Here is a 27,216-nt window from a genome sequence, read left to right on the forward strand (position 1 = left end):
GCTGTCTGGATCATCTTTCCACAAAAGAGCACTGCTAAAGAAGAGACCCAGCAGGCACCCTGGTTAGTTCTGACACCAGTGGGGCTGACAGCCAACCACCAACAGACCACTGAAAGAAAGCCTTTGGACTTGAGGAAAGCTGCCGTCCCAAGTTCCGAGCAGACTCAGTGGAGGAGACTGGGCTGCCACAAAGGAAGCATCTGGTCTGCACGAACTCCCCGCACTGCGGTCAGTCATCACGCAGCTGGTACTTGGTAACTGAAGTCATTACTGGAAACACTCACTTTTAAAGAAAGAGACCGAGTCTGACTAAGCCCTAGCATCTCAAGTTTTTTCTAGCCATAAAAAATTTAATTAAATGGGGAAATGAACCTCTTTATACAAGATCATATATAGTATGTATATTAAAATAAAAAAATAGAACTCTTAAAACTCCATTGCACTAGTTATCAAAAGTCCTAGACATTAAAATAAACAAACTATACTGTTACGCAGCCATTTTTTTATCTTTTTGTGTTTACTATGTATACACCTATATGATGTGTGTATGTAGCCATGTGTGAGAGTACACTGTGCATCTGCACATGTGTGTGGCAGTCAGAAGACAACTTCAGGTGGTCCCTTCCTCCCACTATGTTTACAACAGGGCTCTTGCTGTCTGTCTGTCTTCCACATTACAGCTGAGAATTACCTGGGACTTCTGAGCCTGCTGCTGCTCGCTCTCGAGCTGGGATTATAATAGTCCATCACGTCCAGTTTATGCCGTGCTGGGGAGCTGGGTATTAAACCCAGGGCTTCCTCTATGTTACATACTCAGGCAATAAAGTGTAATTTCTTAAAAAGCATTTTAAAGACCTTCAAGATGCTATTTTCTTTCTGGTGTGTGTGTGTGTGTGTGTGTGTGTGTGTGTGTGTGTGTGTGTGTGTGTGTGTTCCACTATGGGTGCCTATGGTACTCATGTGGTGTGTGTGTGTGTGTGTGTGTGTGTGTGTGTGTGTGTACACTCATGTGGAAGCCAGAAGCCAATGATGGCTGTCTTCCTTAGTCATTTTCCACCTAGTTTTCTGAGATGAGGTTTCTCAATGAACCTAGAGTCCAGTGCTTTTGCTAGGCAGACCGGCCGTGAGCAATGCAGATGTGCGCTATCTCTGCCTCCCTAGTCCTGGGGTGTCCTAGGAGCACAGGTCTGTACTGCTGGTGCAGGGATCCAAACTTAAGTCGCACGCTTGCACAAGAAGCTCTTTAACAACTGAATCATATCCTCTGCTCTTTAAAAAAAGCCATTTAAAGAAGTTCTGCCGGCACCATCTTAACTTTCTGTACGCAGTAAGACTTTTGATTATCTACTGACTGGGCCACTGTTAGCCGCTTTCCTTTGGAGAAGTCATTTTTGGAGAGATGTAATTGTCTCCTCAAAACTCTGTATTCAATGAGGCCCATTAAAATTACAATACAGAAGGCCTTTTATAACATTTATCTTTCTTCTTCCTCCTTATGTATGTTTTTCATTTTTCCATAGTAGCAATTATTATTTTTTAAACAAACTATAAAATGACTCACATTTACTGAATTAGAAGTCTGTAAGACACCAATCTTTGTTCTACTTCTTAAAGTACTTTAAGCACCCCAAACAGGTTATATGATCAAAATCTGTAAACTATTACACTGGTTTCGATATTAAGACACAGGCCATGCGTTCCAGAGGCATTCCAGCTTACAAACACGCAGTCCAACGGCACTCAGCGCCGTGACTCGTCTGGGAGTTGCCTACCAGATAAAATAAGCAGCTCGATGATTTCCGCATCACCAAGATAGGCAGCAGCATGCAAGGGAGTTCTCTTCTCATTGTCCTGTGAAAGACAAAGGAGCACTTTTAAAGTAAAAGATAATGTAGTGGGCATGAAATTCAACTATTAACTACCAGCTTATTTCCACAACTCTACTCTGCAAGTCTCGCCAACAAAATCTTGGCTGTTTCATAGCTAAGACAAGTAAAAGCCTTTACAAATGTACTTGGCTAGAAAACCATGGCTTGAGCTGAACTGTCCAGTTCGATTTTTAAAATATCTGAAATGAAACAAATTCCAAAAGGTTTCAAGAGGTGATATGTTACCATAAATAAAGAATTAACTTTAAAGAAATTTGTTTCACATGTAAAATTCATAAAGATGTTATGTACAACTATCCCCAGCTGATGTGTATAAGGCATATGAGGTAGTAAATCTCATATTGATTCTTGAATCTCATCCTCAAAACAATGTTAGATAGATGGATGATAGATGGATGGATGAATATCCCCCAAATATTTTTAAAAATCTGAAATCCCACACACTCTGGTTCCAAGAATTTTAGATAAGGGATATACAACCTGTATAAAGTCCATTGAAGAATAAATAAAAATTGAAATATAGACAAGTAAACAGTTTAAGACTATTGATTCATATACTGCAAATTCACACACACACACACACACACACACACACACACACACACACACCTCTGCATGCTTAAGCGGGCATGCTTAAATACAAACTTCAAATAATCAGATAATTCACCAATCAAAATGTTTCCTTAGGAGTACTCACAGGGAGCATAGGAAACTAAGCCTTCGTGAATTTAAAATGACCCCTTAACACAATACTAAGGTTGGTCTTAATGTTTATTAGTTTTTACTTTCATACCCAGAATACATGCATGCCTGCTTTAAAGAAGACAAATACATCTTTTTCCTAATCTTCCTCCAGAAAGGGGAGTGCCGTTAATGTACAGTTTTGTAGTTATTTTTTCTCCTAATCAAGTGTACTCCAATTGAGGAAGCAAGGTACAAAGTAATGTCACATTAGGAGATTTTAAATTAATATACCACATATAATTTACAACCGACTATTACTGACGTGGCTGTATCTTAAAAAATATTTATTTAGGGATATTATTTTGAAATTTACACTTAATATCATTCGTGAAGGCTTTTGTAATAGATAACTTTTTTTTTTGTTGTTTTGTTTCTTTTTTAAACTCCGTTCTTCTTGCTGTCTAGAGACAGCAAGTTGTAGCTCACCATTTACCCTCACGGTGAGAGGTGTGCCCTAGATTACCTCAAGTTATGTTACTTTACTTGGTGTGGACAGATAGAAGAAGAGTGAAGTCCAACCACAGACCTTTCAGAGCCCCTTCCTTTTAAAAGGTAACTGTCAAACTGCATGACCGTGCATGCACTGCAGCAGCATTTGGGGAGGCTGAGGCAGAGAGGTCATAGTTCAACTCTGCTCTGTTCTAGAGGCCAAACTCTACAGCAAGATCTCATCTTAAAAAAACGAAATGAAAACCAAACCAAACCTAGACTATAGCTGCAGTATGCTCCAAGCCTATAGGCTGAAAGGCAGATCTGACACGGAGCCAACTTTGACCATGTAGGTACAGGCCGCTATCCCAGCAGACTGAGAATGAGCTCAATGAGCCACCATCTTGGAACACTGACTCGTAGACTTCTCAGAAGAGAAAGCTTGCATTTAAGTAGCACATTACTCCAGTCTTCATGATTCGGGGGGGACTGGGAGATATGTGTGGATACATGGCTGTGCATGTGTGCCAGGAGGCCAGACCGACCTCAGGATCACTCGCTCATCAAGAACTGTTCCTAGCACCCAGGGCTTGCTGACCAGGGTAGGGCAGGCTAGCTGTGCCATGATCCCCAGGTGACTTTCTGCTTTCCTGGTGCTGGTATTCAAGCACTATCACATCCAGCTTTTATGTGGGGTCAGATATCAAATTCTGTTTCTCATGCTTGTCTAACAAGCACTTTACCCACTGAGCTATCTCCTCAGCTCAAGACTATAAAATTTTCTAGTTTAGGAATCTCTAAATTACTCTAAGAACAGCTGAGACTAGGGATTAGAGCTGGGAATCTTAGCAATACCATATAAAAATACTGCACAGGAAATTAGTTTACTGCTATTAATGTTGAATAAATTAGTGAGCTTGGAGGTTTTCCTTTCTATGGCCAGAGTTAGAATCTATTGCATCATACTTTTTAATTTTCACCCCAGGAAATGGAATACATTGAGAGAAATCATGCACCAAACAGCTGTTAAAAAGCTCACACAGGGGGCTGGGGATTTAGCTCAGTGGTAGAGCGCTTACCTAGGAAGCGCAAGGCCCTGGGTTCGGTCCCCAGCTCCGAAAAAAAAGAACCAAAAAAAAAAAAAAAAAAAAAAAAAAGCTCACACAGAATATCTAGCAAACACTGAAAGATAAAGATTTACTGAAAGCTGAAGACTAATTTAGAAGTGTGGTTTAAACTGAACTTGTTGTCTAGCCTTTTTGGTGCTACCCATTAAACAAACAAATGTTGCTAATGTTAAAATGTGATTAGACCTAGTCAAATGGAAAAACATCTCTAATGCAATGCATAAACATGACAGAAAGCACAATGACACAGAAAGTGAGTCACTGTGTCTGAGAGATGCCTGGAACTCTGTGACTCAATGCTTGCAATGCTACGAAGCTATTTTATGACTCATGTGAACATAATATTTCTCTATGCAAATCATAATGAAAGGGAATTGATAATGAAAGAAAAATACAGATCTTATTTCACTCTACTACAGCTCAACACTGAAAATGAGGCAACAAAATAGCTAAAATTCCCTTTAGTAAAATATGCTTTAAAACTTATTTTTTTAAAAAAAGAATTCCAACCTATTTATTGTAAGACTCAAATGCTGAAAACAGATTAGATGTCTCCAAAATGGGTACTTAAATAACAGAACACAAGAAACTCTTAATCAACCTTTTGTAAACTCACACAAGTAACCAATATTCTTGGATTCCTGAGTGTTAGGAATAACTAATTTTTACACAAGGTACTTTGACTCATACATAGTCTTCCGCTCTTAAATCCACACGCTTTTGATCACAGAGTGGGGTCTATGTTTGCCAAGGGTAAAGTGTGTTAGCAATTTGTGTATTTGTAGCTTATTTAAATAGCTAAATCAGGAATGAAGAACCAAATATATCCATGATCAACAGGATAAATATTACTTTTAAAATTCAATAAGGAGAAGTGCTGGAAAATTGGAAAGGAGAAACTGAAACACTAAAGCTGACTGCTTTTATAAAGAACCCAAGTTTTACTCTAAGTTAGTTTTCCCCTGGAGTTTCCCGATGTACCACAGGCTGACCTAGAGCTCTTAGGTAATACAGGCGGGCCCAAAACTCAAGAGTATCCTACCTGTGCTTTCATGGTGAGGAGATTATAGACACTTGCCACCAGGCCTGGCTTAACATGGTCAGTTAAGGGCTTAATTTCTCATACCACTTAAGGAAACTCAAAACGGAAGGTATAGATAATGTATTGTGGGTATAGTTGAAGAAAAATATTACTGAGTTATGCATTATTAATGAAAAACCTTGAGTTTAATTTAAAAAAAAGTCCTAGTGAATATCAATACATCATCAGACTTTCAACACAGCAGAAGACAAGATTACCACTGGACATCTACACAAGGAAATACGGTACTTATAACTTAAATTAAGAAGCAGGGACCATAATAAAGTAAAACCATGTGCCAACAAGCCTGATGACCTGAGTTCAATCCCTGGAATCCAAATGGCAGGAGGAAAAGAACAGACTCTAACAAGTTGTTTCCTGACCTACACATATGAACTATGGCATGCACAGTGTACATGCATGCATTCACACACACACACATGCAGGCACGTGCGCATGCACGCACGTGGGCAGGTGGGAGGGGGAGAGTTCTTAACACGGACTTATTTAAAAAAAAAAAAAAAGAAGAAGAAGAGACCAGCAGAGGGACTGACTAGAGCTGTCTCTGCGCACTGCTGTCAGCCCCACCCCTCCCCCTTCTTCCCAAACAGACCATTCGCCTAGTAGGTAACAAACTGCTGCAATGGGGAGATTGCTGTGGAGCACAAAGTCCCCAAACATCCCCACAGAGAAGAGTGAAGCATGCTGTCCCTTCCCTGACATGTTTCTTCCACCATGACTGTCTGACAGCTAAGATGGATTTCTTAAGAAATGAAGAACAAGACATCAAGAGCCTCCATTGACTACACAGATGATTCTTGTGGCCCTCATAGGCTCTTTATAATTTAGAAAGTTGTGTGGAGTTTATGTAACTTTATTACCAGAGTAGAAGCCCTGATATATATTCACAACCACGATCTAATCCATTATAGCTTGAAGCCTCCCTGAAACTGAATGCACTGCCAGAGTACACCCTCCCTTGAGGGCTAGTACTATGAGTACCTCCATTCTTGAGAGACAGTTGTCATTCCAGCATGTCTGTATATGATGCATGAATCTATGTCCAGCAGAAAAGCTGAAACCCTTGCTCCCAAACTCAGTGACCATGCCTAGGGATGCACGGTTTACACAGTGCGAGCCAAGAGCAGCAAGCCTGGCCTTTTCAAGTAGAGGGAAAGCTGTAGCACTACCATACTGACAGATGTGTGCAGCTTAGATCAATGACATAAGTACAGTACAGACGTCTCCTACAAGAACCACAGTTAAAGAAAACTGCAGAAGTCATACAGAGTTAATCCAGAATCAAAGTTTATACTCCATACCCAATGGAAAGGCCAGTATAAAAACTCACAGAAAAAAATCTTTCTCTCTACATAAGGAGGAAAGCCATAAAACAAGATAAGATTATTGTATGAGATGCACATAGCAATTTAGGGACAATAGAAATATGTAAAAATAAAAATGATATCTGTCAAGGAATACAATCATCTACCTGACCTCAAATAAAAGTACATTTACAAACTGCCGAGAAAGGAATTCTGAATAATGAGCTTAGTGAAGCATGATATGAGTCAAGAAAAAAACAAAACATACTCACAGATAATTTAATGAAATCAGAAAAGCATGCTTGTACAATTAATTGATTCATTTAATTATATATTAATTTTCAAAAATGTTAATAGGACTCTTCCATGTGTAACCCAGCAGTCAATGAAAAGCCGTTTTTCCTGTAAATTCTGGTTAGGAGACATGGTCTCAGCCTGTAGTCCAGATAAGGGTTTACTCACCTAAATTTGTCATAAATTTAAAGTTTTCCTTTTTTCCCCCCTTTTTTCTTAAAGACAGAATCTTGATTTGTAACCCAGGCTCACATGGAAATTCCTAAGTAGTCTAGTCTGGTCGCTAGGATTATAGGGCATGCGCCACCGAGCTCGGCAAAAGCCTGTATTCTTTATATTTCAGGATTTAGGATCATAAAGAAATATCTGTTACGGAACTCTTGCAACTAGAGCTATTATAGTTGAGCACTACCTTTCATTTCCTGGAACTGAAAGCGATTCCCCAAAAGATATAAATAGGACTCGGAACATATCTCAGTTGGTAAAGTGCTTACCTTGTAAGCACGAGTAAGTCTGACCTAGCATGGTACTGTGGGAAGAATCCCAGTGCTGTGGAGGTGGAGAGAGAAGGATCCCTGCAAACCATCAGCCAGCTTTACTGAGATGGCGTGTACGAACGCACTGAATATGCAGTGCAGCGCTGTGGGGTGCTCTCAGTTACACATGTGTCTTCACAGCCAATCTCAGAACCCCTTATCATGCCACCAAGCTACTTCCTCGTAAACCAGTGGTTCTCAACCTGTGGGCCATCTATCAGACATCCTGCAGATTAGGTGTTTACATTAGGATTCATAACAGTAGCAAAACTACAGTTATGAAGTATAAACAAAGTGACTTTAAGGTTGGGAGTCACACGTTACATGAGGAACTGTAAAAGGGCCCTAGCATTAGGAAGGTTAAGAACCAATGTCTTGAACCATCTTCCCCACTTTCATTTTCTGGGTCCTACTGAAATAAACAGATAAACACTGTCTCCTGCTTTGCTTACATATCCTCAGGGCTTGTTTATAGCATAGTGTTATTAGTATCTCATTTTATTGATGAATTACGTTCCACTGTAGGGATATACCACATCTTTTAGTCACTCATTAGTTGATAGAAATTTGAATTGCTTACATTGTTTTGTCTATTAACAGGAGCATGAATGTTGCCATGAACATTTATTTCTAAATAGAAAATCTTTATGTGGACTTGTTTTTTTCCTTTATGGGTACATCCTTTGGAATCAAAGTATGGGTAATATAGGAACTCTGTATTTAGACTTGGGGAACCACCATCCTGTCTTCTACAGTGACTTCTTAGCAGAGTGAATGAGGGCTCTCAGATCCACAAATTCTTGGCACCATTTGTTGCTGCCTATCCTTGTGAATTATCGCAATCACATTGTGGTACATGCCTTTAATCCCAACACTCGGGAGGAAAACAGATCTGTTCAAGTGTTCCTAGTCTACCACATCGATTTCTAGGCAAACCAGGGTGATGCAATGAGACCTTGCCTAAAATAGAAAAAAGCAAAAAGGAAACCAGGGCAACCAGCCAACGGAACACCCACAGCTCCATCCCCATACACAACAAGTAGCATCTCAATTATGGTTTGATCAGCATTCCCTGGTGGCTAATCGCGGTCAGTAAGCCTTCATGTGCTTTCCTCTTTGGAGGTAAGTCTGCTCACCCTTACCTTAAAAAGGTTTATCTGTCTTTTTATTAAGGATAGGAATATACAAACATAGCTTGTCCTACGTCTGTGACCAAGGTGTCACATTTAGACTTCTCATTACCAGAAAACAAGCAGCCACTCCTGCTGTGAACTTGTCAGGATGACCACTAATTCAAATCCAGTCCTAATACCCTCTACCTGGGAGGTAGTATTAAATGACACAGAAAAGGGCTTACTTCCTTCAGACTGCCCTGAATTCAGACATTAGTTGCAAGTTCCACATTGTCTTTTCTGTGCTTCTGACTATATATTAAGGTTCTATGGCCTTCTCTGGTCTTCCTGTGTATAGGCCATTCCCCACATATGCACAGCTTTAGAAGCCTCTCAGAAGTAGTCCTTTTGGTTTTGTGTATGTTTATTATGTTAGGAGTTCATTAAATTACTGAACATTGGTAACCACACCAATCTTCAGTCTTTACTTGCTAGAAGCTAGAAGGTAATATGAAAGACCATTAACCCACTGTAGAAAAGGACTTGGTCTTTCCGGCAATCAACTCCTGTACTGAAGCTACTTCTTCTTAGCTTATCTTAGGGGACCTTAGATACTTAGCCTCTGACTAACATACAAAAGATACTAAAATACTTCGAGTTTTAAGGGTTTTAAGTGCTATGTGCTAAGAAATGGGAAGAAAGTTAAATACTTTATAATATCAAATCCTACTGAAAAACCAAGATCCATGTACGCCACCAATGAGAATTCTGATACAGCAGTCATGAGGATGTGGATCAATTCTATATATTAATAAAGTGCTATGTACACATGCAGTGCTGTAAGCCACATACATATTCTACAGAAACACAAACTCATGTACACCATGTATACCACAGACATGTTTAAAATAGTTTGTTTCTAACAAGAAAAAAATTAACCTACTGTAGAAAAGAACTCAGACCATGCAGTGGCAGTGCATACCTTTAATCCCAGCACTTGAGACTAGACAAACAGATCTCTGAGGTCTCTGAGGTCAACCAGGTCTATAGAGTGAGTTCTAGAATAGCCAGGACTACACAAAGAAACCCTGCTTTGGGGGTTGCGGGAGAACTCAGACCCAAGTAATATTACATATTTTATTTTTATATATATATATATATATATATATATATATATATAATCTATATTATCTACTGGGTTAAAAATATGAAAAACCAAGATTTTTAAAATAAGACTTATTTTAATTATACATTTATGTGCATATCTGTGCACCTGTATAGGAGTCCAACATGGAGCTGGTGTTATAGTGTGAGTCACCTAGGAAACAAACTTGGTCTTCTGTAAGAGTAATACATACTTTTAACTGCTGAGTCATTTCACTAGTCCTGAAAGTGAAATGTAGATCAGATCGTTATGTAGGTACAAAGGGTGATTTTGAGGAGCTGATATTCAGAACAATAAAAGAGATAAAAATGGACAACAATAATCATTTTTAGAAACTACCAACTGAGGTCCATTTAAACTAAGAAGGGGATGTATCAGTACTGACACAATGTACAAGCTTTGAAGTGGGATATCACCAGCTAAAGCCAGACCTACATGATCACAGACACTCAGAAGGCTGAGGCAGGACTTAAAGTTCAAGGCTTGTCTAGGAAACCTAGTGAGCACATGTTTTAAAGTGTGTTTTCAAGACAGGTTTTCTCTGTGTAGCCCCGGCTGTCTTGGAACTCCCTCTGTAGACCATGCTGGCCAGGAATTCTCAGAGATCTGCCTATCATGTCTATGTGCAATCATTAGCACTAAAACCCACTTTCCAAAACACAAACATGCCTACTGGCATGCTTAATTCCTTTGGGAAAGAGTATCCTTTGAATTCAAACAGTTCCCAGAAAAATCGAAATTCTATATTCACTCTTTATATATCTAACTACCAACTTGACTCTATATGGACACTAAGACTAGAAGAATTACCAGAGGTTCATATACAGCAATTCTGGAGAGGCAGGATAATCTACAATCATTCATCTCATAGTAGAGACCCTCAATTATATAGTGAGAGTAAAACATTTTCTTTGTGAATGCATCATTTGAGTGAGATGAGGCAGCTCCCCCTTTCAGTCCTGACTCAAAGTAAAAGTATTTGGATTTACAAAGTTTTGAACGCATCAGCTCCTTAGGCTAGGGTATACGTACCAGTAATCTGGCAGCATGACTTGAAATACAAGCCCCATGCTATCAAAAGCTACCTATGTGGCTCACTTGAGTGTTCGTACAGAATGGCAGTGCTCAGCATCCATCCCGGCTCTACTCCTTCTCCCGCCCCAGGTTTCCATAAGTTCCCAAGTTACTTTCATGATCCCATGTTTGATCATCTTGTAACCTTAAGTTTCCTCTCTGTAATCTAAAAAATGAAATCCAGCTTGTCAGAAAACCTCCAACAGTAAGAACTTTTAGTAAATGGCTCTTCTAGAAGTTGAGGTACCTGACATGAGCACCAAGGCCAAATGACTTGAATGTGACCTGTCTAAACTGTAGGTGCTGCCAATGGGACAGGGAATGGGAATGGGAAGGAGGTTTAAGAGACGTAAGCATCCTGTTATGATTGGGTGGTACAGTCTTCACGAGGGCTGAGGCACCTGCTCTCACGCCTGACCTAAGCTTGGATCCGGAGCTCGCAGACGCCATTCCATCACACAGACAGGCAGACGCCTGAAGCTCACTGGCCAGCAGTTTAGCTGGATCAGAAACTTCAGGATCAATGAGTGAGTCCTTGTATCAAAGAGCAAGGTGGGCAGTGACTGAGAAAGGTACTCAAGGCAGACCTTTGATCTCCATTTATATCTGTATACACAGCAGCACACAAACACATACACATATGTGCATACATACACAAACATTCAAGTCTCACAGAGATTAACATTCATCTACAAAAGGACAGCAGCTTTTTCCTCATACTAACTGCCCCCTCAAAGTAACTGCTAACAGCAACTAAAACAGCCAGCATCTACCTGTAAATATTACTTTGAAAATGTCCAAAAACAAAAAAACAAACAAACAAACAAAAAAACCCTCTATAGTGTGCTTTCGGAATCCCACTGGACGACACAAGCTGAGGAACCATGTTAGAAAAAGATAAGCTTCATTTTGCTTACATTGCACCTCACTCAAAATAGAGTAAGGTGGACAGAATAAGCTGCACCACATAGAGGACTCTTCTGGGCTCCCTGTTCCTACTACAGTGGAAAAAGAAAGCTGAGGGTAGACCCTAAGTTCAGACTCCCTAGCCTCTGATACTTCTCTGCAGAAGGTCTTACCCCATGGAAAACACCCAGGGTCGGAGGGGCAGACCACCTGCAATCCAGAGGTGGATGGTGAGGGTCCCAGAAGCCGAGCATGAGAATCTCGGTGGAGATGTACTTCCAGAAAGGCGTTCACTTGAACACTGAAGATCGATCTAAAGTCATAGTGTTTGTCATTTATATACCTTGGTCTTTTGTTTGCCACAGACTACTAGAAAATGTAAGATTTTTCAGGGGTTGGGGATTTGGCTCAGTGGTAGAGCGCTTGCCTAGCAAGCACAAGGTCCTGGGTTCGGTCCCCAGCTCTAAAAAAAAAAAAAAAAAAAAAAAAGAAAAGAAAAGAAAAGAAAGATTTTTCAAACATACACATAAAATCCTTTTGGCTTAGCTGGAAGTGGTATCATCTTCTGTTGAAAATGGCTGTTACAGGAAAGACAGCTTGTCAAACAGGTTGAGTACCAAGGAAAAATTAAGTATTTCAAAATAAAGACTATTCACACTAGGAACAAAAAGTACAGAATATAGAAAAATGGGACAAAAACCACACTCAGTGGTAAGTATAAAACGTTAGCAAAGAAACTAAAATATTCATATATATATATATATGCTTAAAAAAATCTAAATATTGTGCTGAACCTACTAACCTTAAAAGATTTTTAACTTTTGTGAATTTTATTTTGATACCAAATGATGAAGCAAATATTTTTATACTAACTTTAGAAGACTATACTTTGAGTAAAACTAAGTAACATTTAAAAAAAACCCATACGTATGTCTGCTTCTAAAGTCAATTTTTGTAAGTAACACTAATTTCTCCCAGTCTGGATAGAGAAACATAATTTGTTTGTAGAAAACCAATTTTTGTCTAAATATGAATCAGACTTTTTTTTCTGAAATAGGGTACCATCAATATTTCAGATTAAACTATTCAAGAACAACATATCAAATTCTTATAAATTCTAAGGAAAACATTTATTTTGGTCATATGCATCAAGACAAATTAAATCTTGGCAAAATCAGGAAGGCATTGGAAGTCACTGAGGACTTTTGGGAGAGTCTGGGTTGGAGAAAGACTCTGAGGCTTAGTAATGCAGTCCTACAGATTACAGAAGTGCATGTCAGAGATGGGGCCAGTGGTCCACAGCTGTCCACAGAGGACGGAGAGACTGTCATGGTACCAATGTTCTTTGTGTTCTAACTACCAACACAGCTTTAACTACTACTTCACTACCCTTCATGGTTATACTGTTCCTTTCATAAGTAACTTTCCATTTTTCTAAAAGTCTGCTATTCTGTTGTAAAATGACTATCTACCTTTGTTAAATTACGGATGTAAGCAATTATTTTTCCTTCCTTCCTTCCTTCTTTCCTTTTTCTTGGAAAATTCTGATCCATTCCAGATAGCAATGAAAACAGGCTCCTATTCTTTCTCCCAAGAAGCAGACAACAAACCGCCAATATAAGCAAATAAATTAGATAGATAAGCTGGATGGATGGACGGATGGACGGACAGACAGACACTTTCTATTTTGACTGCTGATGGAACAGCAGACCTCAGGGGCAGGTCTGTTGGTGATCTAGAAAAGATATCTCTGATTTGAAAGGAAACCTAGAGAATAGTCTTTCTGCTTTATCTGATTTAAGCATGTGCAGTTGTTACTCATCTCATGCTGTCAGAACAAGGCTTAGACTCTAAATACTGCACTGTGATAAGATAAACATCTTGCTCTGGAGTGAACAAGCATGTTGAAGGTCTTGAGTCTGATTCCCAACACTGTGACCATCAGCAAATTATACATGCAGCAGCTTCCATTCACTCAGTTAACACCATCAGGTTGTTTGTTATATCCTCATGGCAAGTAATATGAATATATGCTCTTAAATTCTAGCTTTTATTTAAAATAAACTAGTTTAGAAAGAAAGATACTGTTTAGCTGTCCATAAGATTTAAAGTTTCAGGATCTGACAAGAGAAATTTATAGAAATATAAGTAGAAGCAAATCTGAACGTACACTCATCTTAAAAATCATAAAATGGGCTGGGGAGATGATGCAATTAGTAAAATGCCTTATCTGAGTTCGGATCCCCAGGAGCTATACAAAAACTAGGGGTGGAGGCGAGCATCTGCAACCCCGTCAGTTCTGGGAGAGACAGGCAAATATCTAGATTAAGTCAATGACTCTGCCTTAAGAAATGAGGTGAAGACCAGGCTGAGGAGACATCCAATGTCTGTATCCCGCCTCCACAAGCAAAGACACATGCACACAACACATACCACACAGACACTTCCTCAAAATAACCTTTAAAACATGAGATCTGAATTTCAAGGAGTATGTTCTTCAACACGTACCCTTGTTATTACTAAGAATTTGTTATAGTCTCCCTCAAAGGGCCACTCATGTTTCTTATGCTGCTAATGATGCCTAAAAATAAGACTAGACTCAACCATTTTTTCTGCTCAAGGTATCGTGATTAAATGAAGTAGAAAAGCAATGGCAGCTACAAGCTGCCATGAAGAAATTAGCCACGGCAATTAGACTATTCTATTTAAGTCAAACATCAAAAACAAAATAGTATATGTCTGTCTTCCTCTGGTTCACACATCTATACCCTACAGCTACTTAGTATGCTTGAAAAAGTAGACTTGCGGGGCTGGGGATTTGTCTCAGAGGTAGAACGCTTGCCTAGCAACCTCAAGGCCCTGGGTTCGGTCCCCAGCTCCGGAAAAAAAAAAAAAAAAAAAAAAAGGAGGGCAGTTCCTTAAAAAAAAAAAAAGAAAAGAAAAAGTAGACTTGCTAAGACAGTCTAGTTAGGCAAAGGGAATCACGCACTTCATCTAAGATAAATACATCCTGAATTAGGTGCAGCCTCCCCAACTACATATAGACTGAAAAGCCATTTACTTAGGAAAGGTTCAGGGAAAGTTACAGTAGTGATCTCCAGGTCAGCACTCCAAGTCCTTAGAAATCAACCACTTCAGCCACACAGCAGTGCAAACCATTCAGATAATCACAATTTTTTAGAAAGGTAAACTTTTAAGTGTCTATCAACATTAAGTGGTCAAACTACTCAATCAAAGTAAAAAACAAATACCAGTGTTCAAGATGTGCTTATAATATATGCTTTCTTATAATTACAAAAAACTCTAGAACATCCAGGTGCTATTATTGCAGTTTAGGAGTCATGAAACTTTTCATCCATCCTCAGCTTAGAGAAACTTTCCATCCATCCTCAGTTTAGAGACATATCTGCTTCCAGAAAATACTTTAATGAAATTATTCTTATAAATTATATTCTTTAAGCAAGTTTAGTAAGTTAAAAAAATCAGCTTTGGCTATAAAACAAGACCCTATTTCAGGACAAACAATTCTATACAGAAAGGAGAGCAAGCGAGAATTATCTTAATACTATATATATATCTATTATATATAATCTTTCTACACTTTCTAACATGTTAGCCTTGAATATTACATATACTATATTCTTAAGTTCAAAAAGTTTTCAATTAGTCCCTTGTAATTGAGCCTAATCAGAAGTCAAGAGTCTGTGTGTCTATCTACTTACCTACCTACCTAGACAGAACCACACAAATATGACACACAAAAATGGAAAGACTATTTGAGAAGAGGAAGGGATGAGAAGAATAGGAAAGAGTAACGGAGATTCATGATTTACGTGAACAAAATGCCATTAATGAACCCCATCAGTATATACCAATATGAACTCTTTATAAAATTCTCAGCACAATTATTTACAGAAATCACATCTGTTCTCATAAACAAGTTAGGTACACTTTAGTGTTATAGAAATCTTTTCTGTCAACTTTTAAAAGAACCCTCATATCTAAAAAAAAAAAAAAAAAAAAAAGAAATGTCATATTTGCAATTTACTGTCAAAGTGTGGTTCAGCAAAAGAAAACCCGTGTATATGTGTATATGTGTGCTCACCCCCACCCCATGAAAGAGAGTAAATAACAAAAGGCTATCAATACTGAACCAAAATAAGGATATCATGGTCTTCAGAGTATTTTTTAACATGCCAGTGCTTGAAAATTTCAAGGCAAAAGTTCAGAGAACACAAACCTTTCAACCTGCTTCCAGGAGTTGTAGGTCTTCAGACAGTTTTGTGTGTGTGAATATACATTGGACACACACACACACACACACACATACACACACACACACACACACACACACACACACACCCAGAGCGAGACTCTCCTGCCGCCTCTAAAAACAACTGTTGCAGAATTATGCTTTTCTTAGCTGAAACCAGCAACAAAAGCATATGTTTAAACAAAAAAATATGCTTTTAAACAAAAACATAAAAAGCTACCAAACAAAATCACAATACTAGGAAAGGTTTTTTGTTTTTCTTAAAGTACGTTAAAAAGGTTGGTATAAGGGAATCAATTGTTTTACCTGAAAGTTAACATCTTCTTTCTTAAATATTAGTGCTCGAACTTCATCTGGATCACCATTAAATATAGCTTGCACCAGTGATGGCTTTAAAAAAAAAAGAATAATTATAAATAAAATAAAAGTAACAAAACATTAGTCATATCATTAAGTATAGATTTAAAGATATTTCTGCATTACTTCCAAATCTAATGCTTTTTTTTCTTTCCTGCAGCCATAATCTTTTTAAAGAGGTAGGGAACACATAGCCTAATCATATTAAAGTGTAAGGTTCATCCTGGGTGGAGGTAATAAACAAGCTCTACCTAATAAACCTATTCAAGTGTAATTTGACAAAACTAAGTAATACACTCATTTTATTTCTTAAGTAAAAGCCTTTTGCTTATAAATGATGAAAAGACATAGAACTGTAAGCCTGATCATTCGAATCTACTTATGGAATAAAACCAGTCAAATAAGCAGTTCCTAGTCCACTGAGAGCTATGAAAGAGGGAGATTTTAAAAAGGTTTATTCAGGGCATGATAATCACACACATGTGGTTTTTATTCTACGTATATAATGATAGAAATCCCAGAGAGGAAACTTGGCAACTGATAAAAAAGAACTTCTATTCAAAGACCAAAACACAGTATACATCTGAATAACGAGAAGACAAGCGTATGTGTGCCCAACCATAATCTCCTCATCGACAGCACAGTCTCTGAAGGGGTCACGTTATACCACTCAAATATGGAGTTAGCTGGCAACAGTGTTAAAAATAAGGTTAAGGATATAGCCTGATTCTTTTTAATATAAAGTCTTACATGCAAATAAGTGAAATTCTCTACACAAAGGCTATGCCTTGATGCTGCTGGTAGTGGTCAACTTTTTGAAAACTATGCAGAGTTCCTGACTCTTGTCAGATTAGTTCTAAAACCAAATGAAAGCAAGAGCATATTTCATAACTACTTCACTACTTCTTAGTTTATTTTCAAGACCCCATAAGAAGATGAACAGATAATAAAATTTAAAGTGGAACCTCAGCATGTGAGAAAGAGAAACAGAAATGTGCTAACTACACAGTAACACTGCATCACAGAGACCCACACACTGCCTGGATAAGACCAGTGACAGCGATGAGCTCAGTAAGCACTACGGTGTGCACTCACGAAGGTACATTGCAGGACTAGCTCTATAAAGTATATGCAGAGAAACTCGCAGAGCTTACCAACACGTTTCCAGAAGGTGGAGATGGTAGACATGTGCTTTCCTGGGGCAACTTAGAAATGAACACAGGAGAATCATCCTCTACCTCCTCCAAAACAACAATACACACGCGACTCATTCGCTCTCAAACATTCAACTCCAGGCTATGGGGTACGAGCCACAGTGGGAGCGCGAGCAGTCGTCCTCCTCTTCTGCACACTACTTATGAACATTCTCTGAACGGTGCAGCTGCTTTTACAGTCAGTGATATTAGAGAAACTTAAGTTTAAAATTATGATACATAACTTCCTAAAAATAAAAACCTACTTCTTTCTGCCAGGTTACTGCAATCTATAAAAAGGTTCACATCAATGTGTCAATAATTAAAACTCAGTCTAGGACTAATCTTCTAAAAATATTTTTTTCCACTGAAATAGTTACATTGAGCTCTGAAATTTACTTGCACAAAACAACCAGTGCTGTGGGTGACACACCACCACACCATGAAGAATGAAATTAGACACAACTGCTGTGACAGAGGTGGCCGCAGATATCCCCACTCTTGTCTGCAAGGTCATACAGTTACCAGTCAGCTGGGCGGTCTGTAGCTGAAAATTAAAACCAGAATCTCACTATTCTGTTTCCACTTCTAATTGGTCTTCATTTCTTCAACTTCACTGACTTAGTACAGATACCATACAGGGAACAAACAAACAAAAATACATAAAATGTAGCCTAAATCCTGAAGATGAAGCTCAGGCGCTGACAGCTCTGTTTGCGAGGGAGCGAGAGAAGACAGGAGGAGAAGGAGCCAGCCACCCATCTGCACTAAGAGCAAAGCTGCAGCACATTTGCATGCAATGAGTCAGATCACAACAGACAATAGGACCACTGGTACGAGAATCCAAGTTGATGAATCCAGACTTCCCAGTAACAGGCGAAACAGAGCTAGCTTCATCCCATCAGTGACAGAGGCCAGGCAAGGCTTTCATTCTTTCTCCATCAGGCAGTTGTTTCTAGCAGTCCAGCAAAAAGGCACAGGCACCAGGCAGAAATGGTTGTCAGTGGAGAATCTTAATAGAACAAGCCGACAGTCAAAGAATCTGAAGACCTTTGAGCTCCAATTACTGCTTCAGGGTTTTCATTTTAAAAGGAGAAGGAAGAAAGTAGTTTATCGCTGTAGTATTTCCTTTGATCTCTACATGAATACAGCTTCCATTAAATAGTCTTCATTCAGAGGGGAAAAACAGCAGACTGTGCATCTTCTCGGAGCCAACTACTTTATTCAGTCATCTGCCTCTGTGCCAATATAGTTTCCTTCCCTGGTGAAAACCGCTACAGTTATCCTTCAGTTGATTTCAAATGCTTTCCTGTTCCTCGGATGATCTTGCAAAATGCCGCTGATAGCCTCAACCGAACAGCCCTTGAGAAAGAGCTACACAACCTCAGGATCGGTCCTGCAGAAGCATTTCACCCAAGCAACAGCCTGAGGAGCAAAGACTGCAGCCCGCAGGATGAAATGCCTAGTAATGCTCACATGTTACACTTACCAGAGAGCTCAGCGACTGCTCAGGATGTAACTTCCTCTAGCAGGAGAAAAAATAGTGCATTTGGACAGCCTTCACAATTAGAAGGTTCATGCCAGTTCTGTGACTAATCCAGATCAAACCGAAAAATTCTATAACTGAAAAATAAGTGCGCTTTTAACATTTTCCACTAAAAGCCACAAGGAAATCTGGTGTACTGCCTCTGCTGACTAACACTGGTTTTAGCAAGTAAACAATTCCAAACAGCTAGCTGCTTTTGTATGCGCCTGCCGAGCAAATGTTTAAACTCCATGGCAGCAGCTGCAGTAGGAGAGCCTGTAGTGAACTCATAAAAGAGACCTCAGGAGAACAGGAAATAGTTTCTAAGACTAAAACCACGACCCTAAGTTAAGGTGGGCCAAGACCTTTCTCTTCCTCTACCCTTTCCCCTCCTTAGGATGTGTGTTATTTTCTAGAATGAAAAGAGGCTTAAAGAAAACAAATGTAAGGCTTGCTATATTTTCTTCTAAGCTAAAGAAATCAATCACTTATTGACTCATACATTTTAAAGAAAAAAATTTAAACTTCATAGAGGAAGAAATCTTAATGTTAAATTTTTATGAATCATTTGAATTTTCACTGAAAAAATTAAATACCTTTATATCTGAATATATTCTAAAGCCTTAAAAAACACATTAAGCAGCTGCATAAAACAACTGTTTAAAGTTCTTGTCCTGAATTACCAACATGTCAAAAAAGTACAGAATCTTACAAAGAAAACAAACAAACAACTCCTCCTTCCTGATAAAATGAATTTCCAAAAGCCACAATTAAGTGTGAAAACCAACCATTTGCGGGCTGTAGCTGTAGCACTTGTCTGGTGTGCAGCAGGCCATGGGTTTAACCCTAACACTGCAAACAAAGCCACCCAGACCACCTTGGAGGTGGCTTTCACTACCTTTCTCACTTTGCCCAGACTAAGAATATTTGTCAGGGTACCGGGGACAACCAAGGGCCCCATCTGCTAAGAGGAGAATAAGAGAAGAATGAGAGAGGGAATGTGGGAAGGATTGTGGGAAAGGTCGACTAGGAGAGTCAAGTGTAAAGTGAATAAGTTAAAAAAATGTAAATAAAACAATATTTCCCAGTTACAAAGAAATGTTCTGCCTTGCCTGTCGTCTTGTATTTTAGAAGTGACTACACTATTCTGAGTACTTAAGATAGCCGAGCCTATACGTCCTCACTGTAAATCTCCTTCAGCCTCATTCTATACCAGAAAGATAATCTAGAAATTAGTATTTTGCCTAGTCATCCAAATGACTAAAACGCTTAATGCCAAAAACATATTTCTATCACCACTAAGATTTCTAACTTTAATTCTATGTTGTAAAACTGATCATTAAAGAAAATCTATAATGACCGTTGAAAGTTTAGGTAACAAGAGAGAATTATCTATCTGTGAATAATCTTGTTAGTTGATTTGTTTTTGGAGACAGGGTTTCTCCATGTCCTCCTGGTTGTCCTCGAACCTGATCTGTAGACTGGGCCGCCCTGGGGACTTGGAGGTTCACCTGCCGTCTGAGTGCTTGGGATCCAAGGCATGCATGCACCACCAGACCAGTGGGAATGAGTTACTTTTGAATGAGCATTGAAATGTTATTCTTTGTTTAAGCAAATTTACTTATTAAATCACAAAGAAAAAACACTATAGGTAAGGATGCCAGAAATTATAAACAAAAATTACTAAAAATTATAAAACATTCATCTAAGGAAGAAACAACACGGGCTCTTGCTCTTGTTGTTCAGGCTGACCTGCAGCTTCTGCAGTGAACAGGTCTGCCTGCTTCAACCTCCCTAGCAAATGGGACTGTGGCTATATGCCACCGTGCCTGCTTCTTCTGGTTACTTTAAAATATTTAAAATGTTTTTAAGACAAATATACAAATATTGTAACATATAAATATTACTCATCTCCATGCAGTTGTATCAAATATACCATCCTAATACTTGAAACATAAAAATGAAATTATAATAATATCCTATTTTCAGGATTTTTCTCCAAAATAGAACCTCTTTTTACAGGAGTAATTTTAACTTGTTCTAAAGTATCTAGGTGTAAATTCATCTACTTTGACTTAAGAAGTTACAACTTATGCTTTTTGTTTGAGCACAACTTCTATACTTACATTTTCCCAATCACTCTTTACATAAAATTTATTCTATAAAAATTTAAAGCTTAACTTAAAGCACCCATCTCAACATCTACAGCCATGATTGGAAAATGAAGTATTGGCACAGCAGTACTATGCAAATCTAGTGACTTTAGAAGAATTCATAAAGGACGGCAAGACCTGGACAATTCTACTCAAAGTCTAATACACTGTAGTGATCAAGAAAGGTATACAAAAGCAACCTGAGGAGGAATATTTATTTTAAAAACATGTACCAAAAATACCACAGCACTAACTGAACAAAGTGTCTTATTTTCTCTATGTGCAGCATATCAAATCTTAGAAAATACATGTGTGTGCAAAATCTTCATCTTGTAAGATGTTATATAAACAGGGTGCTATATCATAAATCAGAATAGGCAGTACAAGAAGACAAGACACTGAAAGGCAACTCATACCAGAGGCTTAAACATGAAATAAAGACCACACGTTCTTGAGAAAGTGAATAGCAGACAACAAATTTATTAACTGTAACTAGCATGTACGCTACCTTCCAATTTTCCAGCCTCTTAAAAAAAATGGGGGTGGGAGGGGTAATGCAAGCTTTATAAAGCTTTCCACAAACCTCACTTGTACTGCATGAGTAAGCTATCCAAATCTTAGGCCAATGTGATCCAACAGAAATATAAAGATACCTACATGAGTAACTTAAATGCTCTTATATGGTCAGCACATTTTAAAAGGTAAAATTAAAAATTTTTAAATGTCCAAAACAAGATACAGAGACCCACAGCCAGACAGTCTAAATGGAAGGTTTCTACCACATCCCTCTACTCAGAGCTCAGAGAATCCTTCGCAAGAGGAGGCAGAAAGATTGTAAGAGTGAGAGGAGGAGAAGGACGTCAGGAGAACATGGCCCCTGAACCAGCTAAGCAAAGCGCACATGAGCTCAGAGACTGAAGAGAAGCAGCAAGCACGGGGCCTCCCAGGGCCTGCACCAGGGCCTCTGCATAAACTTCAGCTTGGCTTACATTTCTGTGGGACTCCGGACTGTGAGGGCTCTGGCCCTTGTGCCCACCCTGGGGACTCTTCTTCCTGATGGGTTGTCATGTCCAACTCTGCTGGGGTAGTTTTTGCTTCATCATATTTTATTCTATTTTGCCATGTTTGGTTGTTACCTCTTAGAAGATGACTCTTCTCTAATGAGTGGATCCAGAGGGGAGGGAGGTACACTCTTCTAATCCAGGACTTGGGGAATCAGCCTGGAGTACAGAGTACAGAGCTAGAACTTACCTAAAACCAATAAACCAAACCCTGCAAACACAGCAAGCGTGAGGCGTATGAGGACACGTCACCCTTACATACTGCTGATGGTAATGTAAACTAGTCCAGCCACTATGAAATCAACAGAAAGCTTCCCCAGAAAATTAAAACACAACTGTAGGATCCACGTGTCTGTCACTTGTCAGTATATGCCCGAGTGAGAGCTGGATTATAACGGAGACCACATATCGATCACTATCACAGCACTAGCAACAGCCAAGCTGCAGAAGGAGCACAGGAGTCTCACTCAACAGTATGACCACGAGGACGCAGAAAGAGGACGGTTTTCATAGGATACGTTAATACGAAACACCTGAAAATAAAATTTTCATTGTACTTGGCAAAAATTAAGAAGTAATTTTTTCTATTTCATATCCACAAATATGTTTTCTTATACTTGACATTTTTTGTCAGTGGCATTTATACAATGCTTTCTTTCAGTCTGTTTTTCTCCTGCTTTAAAAACAAAAAACAAAAAACAAACTCTAGAACCCTCATAATGTTTTCCATTATTGGTGTGTTGTGAATAATTTAAATTGGTGGGAAAATTAATCCTGGAAGAAAATGACAAGGTTTAACTCGTCTATGTAATATGTAGCTTGCTACATGCTGCCTACTTAGGCAACCATCACTGCCCCTCCCTTCCTACAGACTCCCTTCAGCTGTGTCTGGGTGCCACTGCCTTATTCCACACGACTTGGAGAAATCTTCAACAGTGTAAGGTGATGATGGTAATTCGATTCTACCTAGTACATGACTCATTTGGGAAATGACATGCTCTGAGCCAGCTTGCTCTGTCACATGCCAAGGAAAGTCAGCTGCAGTGCTTCTAGGAAAGTCTCCCCTTTTTTAACCTAAAAAGGGAGAGATAGAGGGAAATGTTCCCTCCTACTGGACAACAGTAAGTTTGATAATAACCTTGGGAAGTACACTGAGTATTGTATGACTGGAGTTATCCCAGAGTCCACACTAAGTCTGACTGAGAGAAAAGAAAAATGAGCAACTTCCTATGGTCACAATGTCGTGTAACTAAAGCACCCGACACAGTATTTAGTATTAAAGCACAGTATTTCCATGACTGCTACTGTGGTAAGACGTTTACCATTTAATCCAGCTTCTGTTTCACATATAAAATATTTTCAGTTTAAAACAGCCCAAGGGCCTGGGGATTTGGCTCAGTGGTAAAGCGCTTACCTAGGAAGCGCAAGGCCCTGGGTTCGGTCCCCAGCTCCGAAAAAAAGAACCCCCCCCCCAAAAAAAACAGTCCTAATATTAAAGAACAAATGATATCTATTATAAATGAAAGGGCCATAAAAATATAACAATTAACCTTATATTGTCTCAAAGTAGCATGCCTGGATGCTGGGTATTATGAATATGTGGACAAAACAATTAACGTTGCAGAATGACTGTTTCTAAGAATGGAGTAGTCAGAGATCCCAATAAGCTCTCTCCTTGACGTGTAAGAGGTCTGGAACAAGCTCTAACTAATGGACTTAACAGGTATAACCACGGCTCTTTATAAGCTTATTAAAATCATAAAAGGTATTTAAAAAACCCTTTACACCACAAACACTCCGGAAAAATACTCTCCTTTTAACCATAAATTTGTAGAAATACAGCATTATTTGATAAAGGGAACTAAAGAATAAGAAAAATGTTCTAAACTATCTGAGTCATTACTTGAATTTTAAAATAGTATGTGCAGTATGTCTCCACCCTGTTACAGCTCAAAAAGACATGAATCATTTTCTTGTATTTTCCAAATAATACTTTAGAACGGAAGTGAAACATACAGTTTCAATTTGTGTGTGGAATAACTAGCATACACATAAGCTACAGATCTTTCTGTACTAAAGGAAATTCTTTGGGTATTTTGTATAATTATTGCTTTAAAAAGTAAACACTGGGTAACCATAGCAACTTGTTTTTAAATTGCAAACTGTTCTCAACTTTTGCAGTACAGCAACATAATACTACATTTACCCAGGAATTTCCAAATTATAGAAACTTGCATGAATTGTAAATAATCCTCTCTAGCTTTTTAAAAGAATTTAATGTGTATGAGTCCTGCATGTATGTGTGTACCACGTGAATGCCTGTTGCTCATGGAAGCTAGAAAAAGGACATTGGGGTCGCCTGGAAATAGAGTGATAGGCAGCTGTGAGCTGCCATGTGGGTGGTAGGAACTTAACCCACATCTTCTGTAAGAGTGCCACGTCTCTTAACCAACGAGACGTCTCTTCAGTGTTAAGTCTTTTTTAACGGGCAAAATTTAACCTGTTTAGAATAACCTCACATTCAGTTGGGTATTGTGGTACATGTCTATGATCTCACTCAAGAGGCTGAAACAGGAAGAAAATAAACTCAAGGCCAGCCTGGGCTACACAGCAAGACAGCCAGCCTGGGCTACACAGCAAGACAGCAAAACAAAACAACGAAGCAAAAAACCAGTACCAAGCAGGAGGTCTGAGAGTCACAATACATTAAGGAAATAAAAGATCCTCTAATCAAACTCTCAGGGCTGGAGAGATGGCTCAGCAGTTAAGAGCACTGACTGCTCTTCCAGAGGTCCTGAGTTCAATTCCCAACAACCACATGATGGCTCACAACTATCTGTAATGGGATCCGATACCCTCTTCTGGTGTGTCTGAAGACAGCTACAGTGTACTTATATATAATAAAGGGATAAATCTTAAAAAAAAAAAATCAAACTGGCTTCAAGTAGCTTGGCTTACTTTCAACCTACTTCTTGACCTCTTGAGACATTTAGAAATAAACTTACTTTTCAACATACAGTAGTAGTATATCTGTATTAGAACAGTTTTCCCTTCCATCTCCCTTACTCTTGGCATACTAGGTATATTCTAAAAGACCCTATGTACTTGCTGTCTAGCCTTATTAAAATTGTTTTTGTTGGGGTTGGGGATTTAGCTCAGTGGTAGAGCGCTTGCCTAGCAAGCACAAGGCCCTGGGTTCGGTCCCCAGCTCTGAAAAAAAAAAGAAAAAAAATTGTTTTTGTTTATACTCTAATGAAAGGAAACAAAGGCAGATTTTTCAAAGTGTTCATTTAGATTCCAAATAAGACCCTAAGTTCTTATGCATAAACTCTTCAATCTATACTACCTTAAAAAGGGCACTTTACCTTCTGTTGTTAAAACAGAAAACTCACTGTTTTCCTAAGCTCATCATTTTCTAGAGGTCTTCTCCATTGCTGGCTGTTGCTTTGCTTCCATTCAGTGTCATCTCCAGAATGCCTGTGCTTGTGTGCTGAGAGGACAGACAGGCGACACAGCTTCTTTTAGTCCTCCCCTTTGGCCAATATGCTTGCCTGTACGCAGGTCATCTTATTAGGTGACTATTTCTGCTGTTGTATCTGTCAGTTCAAGTAGACATTTGTCTCAGGGCAGTCAGATGGCTCACTGGGCTAAGACACTTGATAGCAAGCCTGAGAAGCTAAGCTGACCCCGAGCCCATGTGACGGGAGGAGAGGACCAACGCCCACATATTTCCTTTGACCTCTATGAGGTGTGACACACACACACACAATGAGGTGTAAACACGCATACACAATGAGGTGTAACACACACAATGAGGTGTAACACACACATACACAATGAGGTGTAACACACACACAATGAGGTATGACACACACAATGAGGTGTGACACACACACACAATGTGGTGTGACACACACAATTAGGTGTAACACATACATACACAATGAGGTGTGACACACACACAATTAGGTGTAACACACACATACACAATGAGGTGTGACACACACACACAATGAGGTGTAACACACACACTTACACACACACACACACACACACACAATGAGGTGTAGCACACACAATCAAAACAACTTCCATTACTGCCCTGCCTTAAGTGTCACACATGCCAATCTGTTGCACTGAAAATACACCATGACACTCTATACAGCTCTGCCTTTCTCTTCCAGGCTGTTCCCTCTTCCTGGCTACCTCTCCATCCATAGAATATCCAGTAGGACTATATAAAATAAGGTAGAAAATTAGATAGCAGCTAAGACATGAAGGGCCATGAGTCCACATTATAACAAAAACATTTTAATCTGAAAAACGATGAAATATACATTTAAAACCAAATTGAAAAGTGAAAATCAAGTTTATACATAAAAAAAAAAAATCTCACTATGGACATAAAAGGTAACCCAGAACGAGCCGCTACTATGGCAGCACTAACCAGCAGTACGCTACTGCAGAATTCTAGGCAGAAACCACAGACAGTGAAAGATGGGGAACTCAATTTCTCTAGAGGAAAACAAACGAAAACCTGCCAACAACCATCAACAGCAGCGATCTGCCTTTCAGACTTCTGGGCTAGCATTTCCATTGCTGACATGCTGACGTCAATAAGTAAACAATACGAAGCTTAGACAGCACGCATAGAAGATCTTATGACCATCACTTAGGATCTGAAAACCACTGTAACGCAGGATAAAAGAACGATTAAAATACAGCACATGCCACAAAATGCACATATCCCCTGTGTATGTGACCTGCAGGCAGGAGCCTTACAAAGGCCGAGCGAGCAAGCACTCTATCCACTGAGCTATGGGTCTGTTCCTCAGTAGGAATTCTAGAAACAACGCAGGACCTAGAAACCTTACCTGGATAAAACAGAGACAGACAGACAGACAGAGGCAGAGGGAGAATTGTAAGATAGTCTTAGTTACTAAGTTTCAGTGTTGGGAATTGAACTCAGGTC

General features: G+C 39.1%; 1 protein-coding gene across 8 annotated transcripts in view; it reads right to left on the reverse strand.

Moving 5' to 3' along the window:
* Ankrd28 (ankyrin repeat domain 28) overlaps nucleotides 1-27,216 on the reverse strand; it is a 131,726-nt gene that overhangs the window by 63,221 nt on the left and 41,289 nt on the right. For 4 of the 8 annotated variants that reach the window (NM_001427331.1, XM_039094981.2, XM_039094979.2 and 1 more), the window contains 2 exons: nucleotides 16,262-16,345; nucleotides 1,773-1,851 (listed from right to left, as the gene is read on the reverse strand). In NM_001427331.1, the coding sequence (NP_001414260.1) occupies nucleotides 1,773-1,851; nucleotides 16,262-16,345 (163 nt within the window). Of the gene's footprint in view, nucleotides 1-1,772; nucleotides 1,852-16,261; nucleotides 16,346-17,466; nucleotides 19,501-27,216 lie in introns of those variants that run through there. The other 4 variants (XR_005494817.2, XM_039094977.2, XM_039094983.2 and 1 more) reach the window with 3 other exon arrangements.

The sequence above is a fragment of the Rattus norvegicus genome, chromosome 16 (genome assembly GCF_036323735.1).
Source record: "Rattus norvegicus strain BN/NHsdMcwi chromosome 16, GRCr8, whole genome shotgun sequence".
Taxonomy (NCBI): domain Eukaryota; kingdom Metazoa; phylum Chordata; class Mammalia; order Rodentia; family Muridae; genus Rattus; species Rattus norvegicus.